This window comes from Rana temporaria, chromosome 1, assembly GCF_905171775.1.
Source record: "Rana temporaria chromosome 1, aRanTem1.1, whole genome shotgun sequence".
NCBI lineage: Eukaryota > Metazoa > Chordata > Amphibia > Anura > Ranidae > Rana > Rana temporaria.
The window spans coordinates 183,453,675-183,472,856 of NC_053489.1; the positions used below are offsets into that span (position 1 = coordinate 183,453,675).

The 19,182-nt window shown below is 42.3% G+C and overlaps 1 protein-coding gene across 2 annotated transcripts in view; it reads left to right on the plus strand.

The window, feature by feature from the left end:
* The window catches only part of ABCB9 (ATP binding cassette subfamily B member 9), an 88,322-nt gene extending 70,643 nt beyond the window's left edge, over positions 1-17,679 (plus strand). For both annotated transcript variants that reach the window (XM_040347319.1, XM_040347320.1), the window contains exons 9-12: positions 5,800-5,973; positions 8,510-8,669; positions 10,233-10,369; positions 16,742-17,679. In XM_040347319.1, the coding sequence (XP_040203253.1) occupies positions 5,800-5,973; positions 8,510-8,669; positions 10,233-10,369; positions 16,742-16,999 (729 nt within the window). In that variant the 3' untranslated portion in view covers positions 17,000-17,679. The remainder of the gene's footprint in view (positions 1-5,799; positions 5,974-8,509; positions 8,670-10,232; positions 10,370-16,741) is intronic.
* Positions 17,680-19,182: the final 1,503 nt, after the last annotated feature.

The following is a 19,182-nucleotide window of genomic DNA, read 5'->3' on the forward strand; positions in this document are numbered from 1 at the left end:
TGCGCAAAATGTATAGCGTTTACAAAATAAGGGATAGTTTTATTGCATTTTTATAAAAAAATAAATTGTTACTACTAATGGTGGCGATCAGCGATTTTTTTCGTGACTGCGACATTATGGTGGACACTTCGGACAATTTTGACACATTTTTGGGACCATTGTCATTTTCACAGCAAAAAATGCATTTAAAATGCATTGTTTATTGTGAAAATGACAATTGCAGTTTGGGAGTTAACCACAGGGGGCGCTGATGGGGTTATGTGTGACCTGAAGTGTGTTTACAACTGTAGGGGGGTGTGGCTGTAGGTGTGACATCATCGATTGTGTCCCCCTATAAAAGGGATGACACGATCGATGCTGCCGCCACAGTGAAGAACGGGGAAGCCGTGTTTACACACGGCTCTCCACGTTCTTCAGCTCTGGGGACCGATCGCGGGACTCCATCGGGTCCACGGGTTCCACGGTCCCGGAGCTTCGGACCGGGTCGCGGGAGCGCGCCCGCGACCCACGGCTGGGTACTAGTACATGACTTACTTGTACTTACATGTGCCCAGCTGTGCCATTCTGCCGACGTTTATGTGCAGGAGGCGGTCCTTAAGTGGTTAAATAACGCTGAAAGTATGAATAGATCATTGTCTGAATTTTCCTGTAATATTTGTCTCTGTGATCCTGGCACAATAGATTTATTCAAGGATCAGACAGCAGACATTTAAAGTGACACTAAAGCCCTGTACACACGATCGGTTTGTCCGATGAAAACAGACCGGTGGACTGTGTGGGCCCCATCGGTTTGTTTTCCATCGGTGAAAAAAAATAGAACATGTTTTAAATATTTTCCTATGAATAAAAAACCGATAGAAAAAAAAACGATCGTCTGTGTGGAAGTCCATCGGTCAAAAATCCACGCATGCTCAGAATCAAGTCGCCGCATGCTCGGAAGCATTGAACTTCATTTTTCTCAGCACATCATAGTGTTTTACGTCGCCGCATGCTCGGAAGCATTGAACTTCATTTTTCTCAGCACATCATAGTGTTTTTCGTCACCGCACTTGGACACGGTCAGATTTTTGACGGATGGTGTGTAGGCAAGACTGATGAAAGTCAGCTTCATCGGATATCCGACGAAAAAATCCACCGGATTCCATCTGGTAGATGTTGGAGAGTTAAACCAACCTATCAATTTCTTATATCTCCTATGGGCTCTATTGATGATATCTCTTCACTTAGGTTCCTAGGTCTGCACACCCGCTGGTGTCTTTTGCTGTTCTATTTATTACCCAGCTGGGTAAAAACAATAAAACTTGTGGTGAAGAAGATAGAGTTGAAAGGAGGAGAATAGCAAATTCAGGCGTAGCAATAGGGAAACAATCCTGCTCCCACGTGTAACCCTTCTTGCGCCACTCCTGCTTGAGTGGGAATAGCGTACCTGGACAGGCCTCTCTCACTGACCTGGCAGCCAGAGTATCACTCGAACTTTTGAGGAAAAGTCTCTGCCACAAACCCTCCTTCAATGAACTGAAACCTTTAGGGAGAAATCTCTGCCACAGACCCTCCTTGAATGGACTCAGAGAGAAACCTCTGCAACAGGCCCTCCTGATAGTGGTTACGGAGATGAACCTCATTGATAGAATTACGCCTGGATCTCCTTCAAGTTGCTTTCAGGTACCGACTGACAGGTGACCAGCCTCTCATTGTCCGGATACCTCGATCCCCGGTGGTTTGTCTAGACCCTATTGGATCGCCAGCCTCTCATTGGCTCTCCTCAGATGGACTCCCCACCGAACAGCTATACCGCTTGGGATCTTCAGGATTGGGAACCCAGTCAACCACTGGGCTCCCTGCCACAGCTCAAATGTTCCAGACCAATAGTCCCGGAACCAGGAACACCGCGTGGCACCCACCCCCGGCCAGGTAGGTCATAACACTGAGGCACCGTGGTGCAGTCACCCTAAAGGTGGGTGCCGCACTTGAAGACCCAGAACCAATGGTGTCTGCCCCATAAATACCCTCCCCCAGCATGCTCAGCGAGGCTCAACCCTCCTGATTGGCTGCTGGGGAAGAGGACCCAAATCTTGACTCCACTGCTGCCAAATACTGTCCTGGAGTGGGAAGAACACCCCAGCAACAGCAGAATGAGCCCACAGCACAGCCAAGCTGAGACAGAGACCTAAGTTTGAACACATTAACTGGATCAGAGTTTAACACTCTGATCTCCCTCTAAATTTAAACAGCACCGGTACTTTAAAGTAACCAGGCGCTACACACATATATATATAAAATCGTATTTTTTGGGGGGAAGATAGTAAGCTAACTTCTTTACGATGGCAAGCGATGCTGCAATTTACCCATATTTTGTTTCATGTTAAACATAACCTTCTTCCTTTGTAATCCTTTGCAGTTTCTAATTACATACTGTGATATTAGTTATCATGTGCTGAATGATTCATCATCATTTTATGTCTTTTGTATCAGTTGTATGCTCATAGTGATCATGAAGTTTTCTCTTGGGAACAGTAAGAGCGTTCTTTCAGTTACCTAGTCTGTGACTGTCTGCAGCCAGACAGTCAATTCATTCATTTGCAGCCCCATCTAAATATCCTTTTGTGTGACAGAGTTCAGTGCTGAGCTTCAATAGCTTTCTGAGTCATAAAATACATGTTTCCACAATAGACATTCTTGTGTTTCAGATCTTTGGACAGTGGATAAAAAACAGTTCCACACAACTTGAAATACCGTAGGATTGCATCTACAACTTTTCCTTTCGTCAACAGTTCCATTTATATTCCATTATGTTTACTCTTGGCGGCAGTGATTTTCAGGTTCTGCAACTGTTCCCTGATTATTTCTAACGACCTCATCATCAGACACTTGAGGTTGTGACTTGAATTTAAAGAACCAATGAGCTAATGTTTTGTCAGTCACAGCGTTAAGGGATTGGTGTACCCAAAATCAGAATTTCAGATGTGTTGGCACTAGTGAGCTGAATTGCCCACTGAATTTTTCATGTCCCAGGATTCCAGATGTGTAATCTGCCCCTTATGCCTCGTACACACGACCGAGTTACTCGTTGGGCGAAACACATCATTTTCCTCGTCGAGTTCCTTGTGAAGCCCCGTACACACGGCCGAGGAACTCGACGTGCCAAACACATCGAGTTCCTCAGCGTGTTCAGTCCTGGAGCCGCCGAGGAGCTCGGCGGGCCGAGTTCTCCCATAGAACAACGAGGAAATAGAGAACATGTTCTCTATTTCCTCGCAGAGGTCCTCGTCGGCTTCCTTGGCCGAAAGTGTACACACGGCCGGGTTTCTCGGCAGAATTCAGCTCTGAACCGAGTTTCTGGCTGAATTCTGCCGAGAAACTCGGTCGTGTGTACGGGGCCTTAGGCTTGTCGAGGAACTCGACAAGCTTGCTTTGTGTACACATGGTCAAGACAAAATCTCCTCATTCTCAAACGCGGCGACCTACAACACATACAACGGCAGGGAAAGTTCGATTCCACTGGCACAACTCTTGGGGCTGGTTTTGCTAATTTCATGTGTTTGTGTGTGTCAAGTAAAAGTTTGGTAAGAGACGATTTGCACTTTTCAGTCTGTTACAGCATTAAAAATGTGTTATCTCCATTATAAATGCTACTTTTACTCCCGTCTCATACTTTAATCTGAGCAAGCGCGGGTTTCTTAGCATACACTCGCTCGAGTTTCTCGTCGGAAACCAGCCCGAAGTGGAACTCGACGAGCCAATTTGAGACTCCCGTCGAGCAAATAGAGAACTTGCTCTCTTTTTTGCTCGTCGAGTTCCTCGACAGTTTCCTTGATGAAAAATGTACACACGGCCAGTTTCCTCGGCAGAAAAGCTCTCCCACCAAGTTTCTTGATGGATTCTGCCGAGGAAACCGGTCGTGTGTACGAGGCCTTACACATCTCCGGCTCTGCTTTCTGTAACATACTGTAGGCAAGAGAGTGTTATAGTGATATAAGAAGCTGGTAAGTGATTGATCTCCCATGTACCTGCCCAAAATGTGACCAAGTGTGAAATATTAAAGTAGGAGAAATAGGTAGGCATTGTTGGCATCTCCTTTTTAAAATGTTAGTTTCCTGGAAATTGTAGTTCAGAAGGACACTGTTGGTATGAAATAGATTTAGAATAAAATAAAATAACTGTCCCAGGATTTGTGGGACATGAAAAAGTCTACTTCCAGTGAACATTGTCACTAAATGATTTAACCCTTAAGCCTCGTACATATTAACAGTCCCCCCCCCCCAAAAAAAAAACCTGACAGCTCCAGTTGGAGCCACTGTACTAACCATGCAAGGTATTGCGATCTAGTGGGATGGCCCCCTTGCCAGAACACTCTGATCAGTGCTCTCTGTCATTGGCTGAGTGAGAGCGCTGATCAGGAATTGGTCGTCTGCTGGCTTTCCACAGAAGCCGGCCGAGCTCTGTCGGACAGACTGACATACACAAGGGCCGAATGTCGGCTGTTTTTTGTTTTTTAAACGGTCGTTGTCTCCCGACTTTCAGCCCTTGTGTACGGGGCTTTAACGCTTTTGTTGGCATTCCCCTTATCTATAAGCAATGGAGTTTATTTATCAGGGTTTTTTTTCACCGAAGACTGGCAAATTAGTCCGACTGAAACCTGGGATAAATATTGTGTGAAAACATTGATTAACCACTTGCCGACCTCCTCATGTAGATATACGTCAGCAGAATGGCACGGACAGGCACATGCACGTACCTGTACGTCCTCTGCTAGACGTGGGTGGGGGGTCCGATCGGGACCCCCCCGCTACATGCGGCGGTCGGTAAGCCTCGGGGAGCGATCCAGGACGACGGCGTGGCTTATCGTTTATAGCCGCTCCGTCGCGATAGCTCCCCGGAGCTGAAGAACGGGGAGAGCCGTGTGTAAACACGGCTTCCCCGTGCTTCACTATGGTGGCGCATCGATCGAGTGATCCCTTTTATAAGGGAGACTCGATCGATGATGTCAGTCCTACAGCCACACCCCCCTAAAGTAGTAAACACACACTAAGTGAGTAAATGTTACAGCGCCCCCTGTGTTTAACTCCCAAACTGCAACTGTCATTTTCACAATAAAGAATGCAATTTAAATGCATTTGTTGCTGTGAAAATGACAATTGTCCCAAAAATGTGTCAAAATTGTCCGAAGTGTCCGCCATAATGTCGCAGTCACGAAAAAAAATCGCTGATCGCCGCCATTAGTAGTAAAAAATAAAAATAAAATTAAAATGCAATAAAACTATCCCCTATTTTGTAAACGCTATAAATTTTGCGCAAACCAACCGATAAACGATTATTGCGATTTTTTTTACCAAAAATAGGTAGAAGAATACGTATCGGCCTAAACTGAGGGGAAAAAAATTTTTATATATGTTTTTGGGGGATATTTATTATAGCAAAAAGTAAAAAATATTGCATTTTTTTCAAAATTGTCGCTCTATTTTTGTTTATAGCGCAAAAAATAAAAACCGCAGAGGTGATCAAATACCACCAAAAGAAAGCTCTATTTGTGGGGAAAAAAGGACGCCAATTTTGTTTGGGAGCCACGTCGCACGACCGCGCAATTGTCTGTTAAAGCGACGCAGTCCCGAACTGTAAAAACCCCTTGGGTCTTTAGGCAGCATTTTGGTCCGGGGCTTAAGTGGTTAATAGTCCCCTACGTTTTACCTGATTTGGGTGAAGTTTTATGAACACAAGGGTAACAGTACCCAAAGAAAGCCTGTCCATTATATTAGAAGAACTCTTATTGACTGTCATATGTGTTCTTTTGATGTTCTGCAGAACTTGTCTTTCACACTGTATCCTGGGAAAATCACTGCACTGGTAGGACCATCAGGAAGTGGGAAGAGCTCCTGTGTGAATATCTTGGAGAACTTTTATCCTGTGCAGGAAGGAGAAGTCCTCCTGGACGGTCATCCCATCACAATGTATGATCATAAATACCTGCATGCAAAGGTATGTCTTACCCCAATGTTATCCTATAATGTGATTTATACCTTTCTCTTATAAAATACTTTTTAATAAAAAAATGGAAACAAAGGTATGTGTCAACAGCACGTATAAATCAATCAATAATTAATGTCTCTGCTCGTTGATTCATAACTCATGTCTTTCAAACATGCGTACATTGCATACCCATTACTATTACCATTACCATTCCTGTGTAGCAAACAATGCATGGGACTTTTCTACAGTATATCTTTGGTCTAAATTTAAAATTATATATTCATTTCCTCATTGTATTTAAATTATTTATAGCCCACTATTATTATTTTGAACAATCTTGACAATTGTAAACTTACTTTGTATAGATCACCGCATATTTACTCCCTTAAATTCTGTGACACACATTTACTGTGTCCTGTGATCAGGCACTGCTGTGTCACACATTTTACAGAGCCCGCCTTCTGAACTACAGAGGTACTGAGAGGAGGAGTTTCAGGGGGCGGAGTCACTATAGAATTTACTGAATGCAGGCAGCAAGGTACCATGGGATATGTAGTCCTTAGAAATCAAATAAAAACAGCAGAGGAGAGGAGGAGAAGCTGCAAAGCATGAAGGAAATACAGGAAGTCGTGGAAAGAGATGGCAAGCAGACAGAAAGCATTCACAAAATAAAAGGAGATTTTTCTTCTAAGCCTATATTGGATTGTCAAAAATAACTATTGTTTGCATAGCTATTATGCCGATTTTATAAAATGAAAGTGCACTGTGACCATAGATTTCTTTTAAGGACAAGTACACTATTAAAATTAACCCCTCACATGAGCCCTATGTGCAAACAATTTTATTCACCTAATATCTCTGCTGTCAAGAAATACTCCAATGAACCACCAGCACTGTGGTTATCATCTCTGGCTTTCATTTACCAAGCTGGTGAAGGATATAGGAATACTGGTAATGACAGGAGCTGGGCAAATGATCATAACGCAGCCAGCTAGTCTTGCTAACACAAATAGCATTTTTAAAAAAGGTCAGCAAGGGAGATCCGCATATATGTTTTCATAGTTTCTTCTTTAATGAAACTCCAGGTTATAAAAACTAGAGAAGGAAAATGTGAATCAAAAGCTGTTTAATTTTGATTAGGAACTGTTACCTACAGTGACTAGCCAGGTAAACTCCTTTTATTTCTCAAAGAATATAAAATTCAGGCTGGGTTCACACTGGAGAATGCAGCGACTCCAGGCAGGATTCCGTTGCGTCTCCATTCACAGTTTCAGGTCCGACTTCAGCCAAATTTTTGGATGAAATTGGACCTGAAATGGACCAAAAGACACACAGGACTTCTGTGCAATTCACACCGGAGAAGCTGCGGAGATGTGTTAACCGGACACAATTTCCTGCTATGCGAATTGGATGCGGGGTAAAAGTGAATGCACCTACAGCCAATTCTGTTGACTGGACTTTCCGACTGCCAGCTTCTTGTCAAAATTTTTTGAGTATAGCCTCAGTTGAAACTGATAAATTGTAAAATACACTTAGTGCCATCATCCAGAATAAATGATGCAAAAACTACGTTTCTCATTGTTGGAGTTTGGCTCAAATGTTTTTAACATTGTAGAGTTTTTTATGTCAATAAATATTTTTTATGTTAATTTTTTGTTGTGTTATCAGTGCCCAGAAAAGTCAGAGTCAACTCTTTCCTGACTGGTGATCATTCACGGGTTAGACGGCACTAGCAGCCCTCACCCTATGCTGGTCCTATTTTTGCCAGCTTCTTGTGTAAAATAGGGTTTCCCCACTGTCTGCATATCTTGTGGTTAGTGGGTTTTGCTATAAAACAGTAAGACCCACTAGCCAGAATGTCATGGTAAATATCTCAAGCAGTTAGAAGTTATTAGTGTGCCTACTCAAATTATGCTTTTTTGCATCATTCCAAGTGCAGCAATGTTTCACACAGGCTTTATTAAATCCCGATACTTGCAATCTGATCCTACGGACTGTATTTAATTTGTGTTTAGCTTAGTAACCTTTTTTCTTTTGTATTAATTATATGTTTTACTATTTCTTATATACACAACTGTATGCCTAAAATATCATATAAAGCATACCTTTATAAGCTTGGCACGTAGACAGTGCCATTTGATATTGATATTAATTATAGGAACTCTGCAGACAATCAAATGCTTTTCCTCGACAGTGCTTGTGCCTGAGTATTCAGTCGTCAGACCCAAACACTGTCACATGGGGAAGAACAATGATGCACCAGGGTACGCTTTAACACCATGCAACATCAGAACTTACCCAGGATAGAATTTGGCAGCAGGAAAGGGGTGAGGGAATGTGAGTAAATGAGTAGCCCTACCAGGCAGGGTGGCCTATCAACAGACGCTGTCTCCTCACAATGAATGGGCAAAGTGGCATTGTTTCTTTTAACTAATCAAATGTAAATTCTGTTTGGTTGCAGTGAGTTATAGCAGAATTTTGCTCTGCTAGGACATGTGTTTATGTTATGACTGTCTGCTTTGACTGCTCTGTTTTTATCTGATAGGTATCAATGGTGAGTCAAGAGCCTGTGCTGTTTGCCCGTTCCATTGAGAGTAATATTTCATATGGACTGAACTCTGTGCCCCTAGAGATTGTTATTGGTGCATCCAAAAGAGCCAGTGCACATGGCTTTATTACAGAGCTTCAGGATGGATATGACACAGGTATTGTAGCTTTCCTCACATAGAAAATCACTCAGAAATAGAGTTGGAAAGGTCTGGAAAAAAAGGATGAATTTTGGATTTTTTTTTTCATTTTTTTCTTGAATTTGTTTAAGAAAAAAGTGTGGAATACTGTATGGTCTTTTACAGTGATAAATAATATATCTGTGACATGGTATTCAAACTATATAACATCGAGATCTTAATGAAAGATTTATGAGACTTTACAGTATGTAAAGTCTTAAATTATTGGAAGTTCTCTCAGCTCTTCAGACAAGCAAATCCTGGAATACAATTCAAGTAACACTGTACTTCTCAATGCAGTTCTCAAAAAAAAAGTGGGCACTGCAGGAGAAAGGCTCCAGCTTGTGGGCTCCATCTTGTACCTCCTACAGTGTGAGTGGGTGATTGTTGGGATAAAGTAGATGATTGTTTCTGTCTTTTCAGGCCTTAATTGACAGGTAAAAGGGTAAATTTGTCTGGCAGATTAGTTTATCTGTATAACCTTTAAATGATTCCTAATAATGTTGTCCATCATCACAGCATAATTTTTGCATATAGTCTGGTCAGTAAATAGTTTTTTCTCTGAGGCCTCGTACACACGACCGAGGAACTTGACGGGCGAAACACATCGTTTTGCTCGTCGAGTTCCTTGTTAGGCTGTCGAGGAACTCGGAGAGCCAATTTTCTCCATTCCTGTTGAGGAAAAAGATAACATGCTCTCTTTTTGGCTCGGCGAGTTCCTCGACAGTTTCCTCGTCGAAAAATGTACACACGACCAGTTTCCTCTGCAAAAAAAAAAAAAACAGCAAGTTTCTTGATGGTTTTTGCCGAGAAACTCGGTCGTGTGTACGAGGCCTCACTCCTCTCAGTAAAAGGGTGAGACCAACATCTAGCGTTTGGAAACATTTTCACTGTGCAATTTCTGATGAGAGCAAAGGTGCAATTTGAAAATATTGTGAGAAGAAATATTCTTTTCCAGATGCTACAAGAATGACAAAACACACCCTTGCATGCCAAAGGTGCCCTAAACACATAAAAAATACTTTATGGAATGAAATGATGATTACCATAATGAAAGTGTAGTAGTAGCTTTTCCCTCCAGAATGCTCAATCTAAGCAAGTTTAGTTTATTTATGGAATAAGCTGCACTTTTATTTCAGCATCCTACTTTTATATACACTGCATTTCATGTTCCCAGTGTAACAAAATTACTTTAAATTTGTAAAGCTACTACACACTGAATTTTTTTCAATTTTTCCAAAAATTTTAATTTTTTTTCTGAAAAGTTTTACAGATATTTTACATCTCTGCTCAGAAATACACCTGATTAAAGTATGAATAAGAATTAATAACAAACAGTCAATATTCTTTAGCACCATTGGCTTAATCTAACATATAATTTAGCTTGCTTCAAGTGCACAGTGTAAAATTGGGTTATATTATGTGGTTGGGGACATGGCTACCATCATGTTGAACAACAGGGGGTACATAACAAACAATGGGGATTATACATTTTGAAAACTGTACATTGTAATTTCGGTGTGTCTTCTTTCCTTCCATAAGAAACGGGAGAAAAGGGTGCACAGCTTTCTGGAGGTCAGAAGCAGAGGGTTGCTATTGCCAGATCCTTGATCCGGAATCCTAGAGTTCTGATACTGGATGAAGCCACCAGTGCTCTTGATGCAGAGAGTGAGCATGCTGTAAGTTGCAAGTTTGTTTTAATGCTTAATTGGTCCCTTTTCCTAGGATTATGCAAAAATGATAGATGCAATAACTAAAGCCAAAGGCCATACATACAGCATGTAAAATAAGTATTGAACAAGTCACCATATTTCTAAGTAAATACATTTTTAAAGGTGTCCTTTACATGAATTTTTCACCACATGTCGGTAACAATGCAATTTATACATACAAAGAAACCAAAACAAATACAGTCAGAAACTAAGTTATATGTAATACTAGCTTAATACCCGGCGTTGCCCGGTCTTCCTATCTTAACCTTTTGGGGAGGAAAATCATAGTAATATAAATATACCCATCTTTTATATAAGGGTGTAGGTAAGGGTTAATTTAACTGTCATATATTTTTATTTGGCATATAAGTAATATGTGTACCAGGTATTATTGAAATATCTCCAGGCGTACAGAAGTTATGTGGGAACATACATTTCCCATTGATTTGCATGGGACTTTAAACAAAAACCCCGACCCTCACAAATGGGGGTAGTTAAGGGATAAATTAACTATCCTATAGTTTAAGTGGACATATAAGTAACATGTGACCAAGTGTTATGGAAATATCTACAGCCGTTTGGAAGTTATGAAGTAACATGTATTTCCCATAGAGTTGAATGGGACTTTAAAGAAAAACCCCGACCATGGCAAATGGGGGTGGGTAAGGGTTAAACCACCTATCCTATGTTTGTTGCTGACATATAAGTAACATGTGTGCCAAGTTTCATGTTAATATCTTTAGCTGTTTGGACGTGATGCTGGAACATACATACATACATACATACATACATACATACATACACACACACACACACACACACACACGTTGAGTTTTATATATATAGATAATGGAATGACACAGGCACCTGAGCAAAGGGAGGTGCAAAAAGGCAATGAAAGCCAAGACACCATCTGAAATCTATCAGTAATTAGAAAGCAATCCTGCCCATTGTCAGTGCAAATTAATATCAGCTGGTTCAGTCTCAACTGATGGCCTATAAAAAGGTGTCTCATTACCAAGGTGTCTCACACACAAGAAACATGGGTAAAAGCAAAAAGCTTTCTCAAGACCTTCACAACTTTATTGTTGCAAAATCTATTGATGGCAGTGGTTACAGAAGGATTTCTTTTTTTTTTTTTACTGAAAATAAGTTTTTATTGAAATAAAAATAAAAACACAGGGGTTTACTGTACAATATAGCAATGCGTATCATAATACTTATCAAATGACATCAGGAAAATCCCAACAGAGAAAACATCGTTAGTCAGATAACAGGCCTTTATAGACAATCATAAAAAATAGACTAATAAATGACATCATAAAATGAACATCAGTCACAGATCATGCGTACGCAGGTGCTAATACATCCTTCATTTGCAAACCAAAGATAAGAAGAAAAAAACAAAGAGCAAAGATAAATAAATAAAAAAGAAAGGTGTAAGAGAACAAACCAAACAAAGTCATATTCAGACAAAGCTGACACAAAAATAAAAATTCAGGTCATTCTTGGAAACGCAACAACCACCAAGGGTTCCACTTAGCATCATAGTCAGAAGGATTTCTAAACTTCTGAATGTCCCAGTGAGCACTGTTGGGGCCATAATCTCGAAGTGAAAAGAACATAACTTTATCATAAACAAGCCATGACCAGGTGCTCCTTGCAAGATTTCTGACAGAGGAGTGAAAAGAATTATCAGAAGAGTTTTCCAAGAGCCAAGGACCACTTGTGGAGAACTTCAGAAAGACCTGGAATTAGCAGGTACAATTGTTTCAAAGAAAACAATAAGTAATGCACTCAACCTACATGGACTGTATGCACACTCACCATGCAAGACTCCATTGCTGAAGAAAAAGCATGTTGAAACTCGTTTGTGAAATACTGGGAGAATATAGTCTGGTCAGATAAGATCAAAATTGAACTCTTTGGATGCCATATTGCACACCATATTTGGAGGTCAAATGGCACTGCAAATCACCCCAAAAACACCATCCCAACAGTGAAGTTTGGAGGTGGGAACATCATGGTGTGGGGCTTTTTTTCAGCATACGGTACTGGCAAACTTCATATCTTTGAAGAAAGGATGAATGGAAAAATGTACCAAGACATTCTTAATAAAAATTTGCTACCATCTACCAGAATGATGAAGATAAAACAAGGGGGGGGGGGGACATTTCTGCAAGACAATGATCCCAAACACTAAGCCAAGGAAATTCTCAATTGGTTTTAAAGAAAGAAAGTAAAGCTACTAGAATGGCCCAGCCAATCACCTGACTTGAATCCAAGAGAAAACCTATGGAAAGAACTAAAGATCATAGAAGAGGCCTGTGGAACCTTCAAGATTTGAAGACTGTGTTGAAGAACAGGCCAAAATGACATCTGAGCAATGCATGCAACTAGTTTCTCCATACAGGATGTGTCTTGAAGCTGTCATTACCAACAAAGGATTTAGTACAAGGTATTAAATACATTTCAGTTAGCATGTTCAATACCTTTTCCCTGTGTCATTCCCTTTTATTACATATAACTTAATTTCTGAACTTCTTTGTTTTGGTTTCTTTGTATGTATGGATTGCATGGGTTGATACCAACATGTGGTGACATTTTAATTTCAATAGCACCTTTAGAAACATATTTACCTAGAAAACTGGTGACGTGTTCAAAACCTATTTTAAATGCTGTATATAACCATGTTATCTGATATTAATTTATTTAAATGTGATGTCTTTTTTTTAACAAATTCTTCTTACATTGCCAGTGAGTTGTAAAGAAAATGACAATACAATAAAAAAAAACATGTACTATAGAGTCAATGGCCCGGATTCAGAAAGAAGTTATGCTGGCGTATCTATCGATATGCCGCGTAACTTCTAGAATGCGCCGGCGTATCTTTTTTCTGTATTCAGAAAACAAGATGCGCCGTAATTTTGCTAAGCTCTGACTGGCGTAAGCCGCTTACGCCGTCGTATCTTAGTTGCATATTTACGCTGACCGCTAGGTGGCGCTTCCGTAGATTTACGTGAGGAATATGCAAATTAGGTAGATACGCCGATTCACAAACCTACCTACGCCCGGCGCATTTTTTTACGTCGTTTACGTAAGGCTTTTTCCGGCGTAAAGTTACCCCTCATAAAGCAGGGGTAAGTCATGTTGGGTATGGACGTCGGAAAACGTACGAACAGCATCGTATTTTACGTCGTTTGTGTACGTCGTCCGTGAATGGGGTTGTACGTAAGTTACGTTCACGTCAAAAGCATTGTCTATTTGCGGCGTAATTGGGAGCATGCGCACTGGGATACGTTCAGGGACGGCGCATGCGCCGTTCGTCAAAAATGTCAATTACGTGGAGTCACAAGTAATTTAAAGTAATTTAAAGTAATTTAAATAAAACACGCCCACATCATCCACATTTGAATTAGGCGGGCTTACGCCCGCCCATATACGCTACGCCGCCGTAACTTCGGGCGTAAGATCTTTCAGAATACACTACTCGCCTGACTGAGTTACGGCGGCGTAGCGCATATGAAATGTGCTACGCCGGCAGAAAGATACACTAATCTTTCTGAATCTGGCCCAATAGCTATAATTGTATAGCGCTAAGAGCTATAGAAGACTAGCAGTTACAATGGGTCTCCAGAGTAGCATCTTCATCTTCATTTGCACCGTATGCACACCCTGTAGTTACGAAGTGGATGTAAACCCACTCTCATTCTTTCTAAACTACTGCCATAGTGCTGATCTATAAGGATATACATGTCTCCCATGGGCGTCCGCTGAACTTTTTTCAGGGGGGGGGGGGGGGGCATCATTTTAAGGTCATCCATGCTCGGTCCCTCTTTGACAATGTCATGAAGGGCAGGGGCTTAGTGATTATCACATAAAGCGCAGGCATGCAAAGGTTTGAGAAACCTGATGCAACTATCAAGCAACTATGAACTTTGAATAACAATATCATAAAAAATTGAGTCCCCCCCCCCCCCCCAAGGAAATAACAACCCCCAGGATCAGTGCCAGTTTCTGCAATAACAATCTCCAGCTTTGCTGTCAGTTTCCGCAATAAAAAAATTGCCAGCATTGGGGTCAGTAGCAACAATAATAACAACACCCCACATCGGTGCAGCATCTGTATCAGTGTACATAATAATGACCCTCAGCACTGGTGTCAGTTTCCTCACTCAAAACTCCCAGCATTTGGTGTCATTTTTTGCAATAATTGCCCCCAGCATAGATGGGAGGATATCAGGTTAGACACTTCCTAATAGCTCAGTCCCTAGGATAAGTAATGGATAATGGCCAACAGGCCCTCTTACCAGACCTGGTGAAACCGCAACAGTGATCCCTCTGGCTGGACGTTCAATCACTCTGGGTTGCCCGGGGTGACTCTAGTCATTAGTGTAGCATGCCTGTTCCCTGGCAGCGGCTCAGTCTTTCTCTCTCTCTGGTGGTGCGGGTACAGTGGGGCTCCCTCTCTGGTGGTGCGTGTACAGCGGGGCTCCCTCTCTGGTCGTGCGGTACAGCGGGGCTCCCTCTCTGCCCGTGCGGGTACAGCGGTGCTCCCTCTCTGGTCGTGCGGGTACAGTGGGCTCTCTCTGGTTAGTGCGGGTACAGCATGGCTCTCTCTGGTTAGTGTGGGTACAGCGTGGCTCTCTCTCTGGTTAGTGCGGGTACAGCGTGGCTCTCTCTCTGGTTAGTGCGGGTACAGCGTGACTCCCTCTCTGGTTAGTGCGGGTACAGCATGGCTCTCTGGTTAGTGTGAGTACAGCGTGGCTCTCTGATTGGTGCGGGTACAGCGTGGCTCTCTGATTGGTGCGGGTACAGCGTGGCTCTCTGGTTGGTGCGGGTACAGCGTGGCTCTCTGGTTGGTGCGGGTACAGCGTGGCTCTCTGGTTGGTGCGGGTACAGCGTGGCTCTCTGGTGGTGCGGGTACAGCGTGGCTCTCTGGTTGTGTGGGTACAACGTGGCTCTCTCTGGCTTCCCCCAGCATGAGAACAGTATTCTCTATTTTCCTTTTGTAACCCCCCCCCCCCAGCAGAGTGCTTTCATGCTAGGGGCTTTAGCATGGTGTCTGTGGACACGCTGGGGCCGCCACTCTTAAGGGACTACATTTCCCATGATGCCCCCAGTCCCCAGATTCTTCTGACTGGCCCTCTGCTGTGGCCAATCATGGCGAGGAAAGTAGGAAGCAAGGCGGCGGCACGGCGAATCCAATTAGAGCAGCTCTCTTTTTTCTAGCTCCAGCTGACAGAGAGGGGAAGGGGGGCGATCGGGGGAGATATACAGTACAGACAGCCCGCGGCTCTCCTCTCCCTGTCACATTGCCGCTGCCGAGTTCTCTGGTAAATGGAGCAGCGGCGCTGTGACAGGGAGAGGAGAGCCACGGGCTGTCTGTACTGTATATCTCCCCTGATCGCCCACCTCTCTGTCAGCTGAAGCTAGAAGAGAGAGAGAAAGCGGCTCTAATTGAATTTGTCGTGCTGCCGCCTTGCTTCCTGCCCGCTGTTTTCCTCTCATGGCACTGATTTCTAGGGGGGGGCAAATGCCCTCCCTTGCCCTATGGAGCGGACGCCCATGATGCCTCCTGCATGTATCCTTGCCTGTCAAATATCTCCCCTCTGTCTGTTATGAGACCTGAAAAACTGAAGATTCTGTGGGTGGGTCTGTTGTCTGGAGATCGGTGGGTGGAGTCGTGATGTGAGTAGACTCTCCGCTCACCTCTACACTGCCCTTGTCAACATGCATTTTCTCTTGTGTATTCCTTACACTGACTTCTGCTATGATCACTAACATCCATTTAAAATCCAGAAAAGTAACCACATGACTTCAGAAAAGGAGTGGGGGTGAGAATTAAAAAATAATGTCTGTCTGAAGCTAATGCATGAGATATGTAAATAACCTGTCACTCAAAGCATGGGGGCGGAACGGACTAAGGTTTTTCTCTGTAAGTCCGTTTTATTTCGATAAACAATAAAAGAGGATTGCTCAGAGCTGGATAAACTCTTTGTGTCAAGACTGGGCACAGATGATAGGAAATCTTATACTCTACATTGTGACAGCAAAAAAAAAAATTCAGGTTTACATCCACTTTAAAAAAAAAATAATGTTTTGGGGTTCTAAGTAATTTTCTAACAAAGAAAAGCAGATTTGTATATGTATGTGAGAAATGTCAGAATTTGTCTGGGTGTCAAGTGGTTAACGTGTTCATATTTTAACTGTGATTTCTGAAGACTTTTAGTCCCAGCATTGCTAATACTGAATAAACATGAGAAGTGATGCTTTGGTGCAGTTTCACACATGTGAACGACAAATTAAAAAAAACTGTTGATGATTCACTCTTCACAGATCCAGCAAGCAATGAATAATGATCTGCAGGGTCGTACAGTGCTAATTATAGCACACAGACTGAGCACTGTGGAGAAAGCACACAATATCATTGTTTTAGACAAAGGCACAGTGGTTCAGCAAGGGAGTCACAAAGAGCTGATGGAGGAAGGCGGACTTTATTCCCAGCTCGTTCAACGCCAAGTCTCTGGCCTTGGATCAGAGGAAAAAGATCACATGAGGTCACCACGTCACCAAGAAGAGGGCACAGAAAAATGATGCTGATACAGATCTGGGACTACAGTACTAGAAAGCTTACCTCAACATTAAAAATAAAATAGGTCTGTGCATGAGTCTACTGGAGATACAAATACCTCAATGTGACCGACATTATTTCAATACTAGGCAACTGTAAAGATATACGACTCATCTTTATTGAAGTAGCTGAGCATTGCAATATATTACTAGATATACTACTGTGTTTTACTACAAGATCATAAATAGCCACAGAAGGCTGCTAAAGTGCATCATAGTTACATCATATTCAGATCACTGATCTTTTCATGAGTTATTCGATCTCCCAATCAGTGCTGCTGGGTGTATGCCATGCAGACTTTTTTTTATTTTTTGTATAATCTTTATTTACTTAGCATATTTGACAATACATCAAAAAGGAATAACATTAAAAAAAAAATAAACAAACAAAAAGAATAAAAGACAAGGTCATCATACATGGTCCAAGGAGATCTGAAAGTGAAACAATGAGATTTGTCAACATATTGTAACAGGATTCCTTCCCTGTCCAAAACATTCAGTCCATGTGGACAGATCTCTCTCTCTCCTACCGCGAAAGGATAGGAGGATCCCAGTCTTAACTATAAACAATAAGTAGTAATTACATAACTCAAAGATTGTCTTATGCCGCGTACACACGATCGGTCAAACCAATGAGAACGGTCTGATGGACCGTTTTCATTGGACCAAACCGATATTGTGTGGGCCCCATCGGTTATTTATCCATAGGTTAAAAAAAACAATCTTATTTTAAATTTAAAAATCCACGCATGCTCAGAATCAAGTCGACGCATGCTTGGAAGCATTGAACTTCGTTTTTTTCAGCATGTCGTTGTTTTTTTTTCGTCACCACGTTCTGACACGATCGTTTTTTTTAACCGATGGTGTGTAGGCACGACTGACCATCAGTCAGCTTCATCGGTTAACCATCAGACTGTTTTCATCGGATGGACCGATCGTGTGTACAGAGCTTAAAGCATATGACCTCGTGAGGTACCATGAACTAACGTAAAGCAAACTACCACTCATAGATCCATAACATGAATGTACAAAATGATCAAAGGGTTCACACCTGGTTCATCAGTTGATTGGGTACAACAGTAGTAAGGCTTTTGATCATAGAGTGTTGGTCTGCTTGGACAACTCGCTTAAAGGCCGGGTCTGCCAGTGCCAGCAATGCAACGTCTAAGCTAGATGGGACTAGAGCCGAGCCATGTACATGATCCCTCCAGGCCGCCCATGCCGTTTCAAATCGTTCTTGGGCTTTCCTGGTAGCGAGACATTTCTCCGCCTCCATGATCACCCTCACCTTCCCCAACCAGTCCCGATCGCTCAGGATGTGTGGGCTTTTCCAATGTACTGGTATAAGGTATTTTGTAGCATTGAGGAGGTGGGGGAGAGCACTAAGTTTATAGCGAGAAACAGGGATGGGTGGGATGTGGAGCAGAAAATATTTTGGTGAAGCAGAGACATCTATACCGAGGCCATCGGATTACACCTTTTTTTAAACCTTTACTTTCATTTAAGGGGGATAAGGAAGGAAAGGTGGGGTGTTAGGGGACGGGAAGGAAATTGGAACCATTATGGACTGGACGGGCCATCAAGGCTAGTAAGGTTAATCCAACAGAACCAGGTTTTATAAAATTGTTCCTCTCTGTATTTGAGGTGGCTATAACGTCCTCCATGCTTTTGATCTCATTCACTTTACTGAGCCAAACACTGATTGGAGGGGGAGTAGTCAGTTTCCAATATGGGAGGATGCAGGCTTTTGCAACATTCAAATAACATATCAAGATCGAACGTTTATACAATTTTTCATACAGGGGTGCTAGGTGGATGAGGAAAGCCACGTGGTCCTTAGTAGACATCTGTCAGTTTCAACGAGTATTCCCTCACCCGGTTTTAAAAGTTTTATAGGAGCGGGCAACTCCAGAATACATGTAAAATAGACCCTGCTTGTTGTTGGCATCATCGGCAAAAAATATATTTGTATCATTAGCGTTTGCGCTGGATTCATGTGGTTTCCTTTACCATGTAGACATAGTGATGGCAATGTGGATAGGCTGAGTTTGAGTTGCACTAAAGACACTTCTGCATGGAGTTTGTATTCCCTTGTATATCTGATTGGGTTTCCCCAGGTGGCCTGGTTCCTCCCATAATCCAAACAC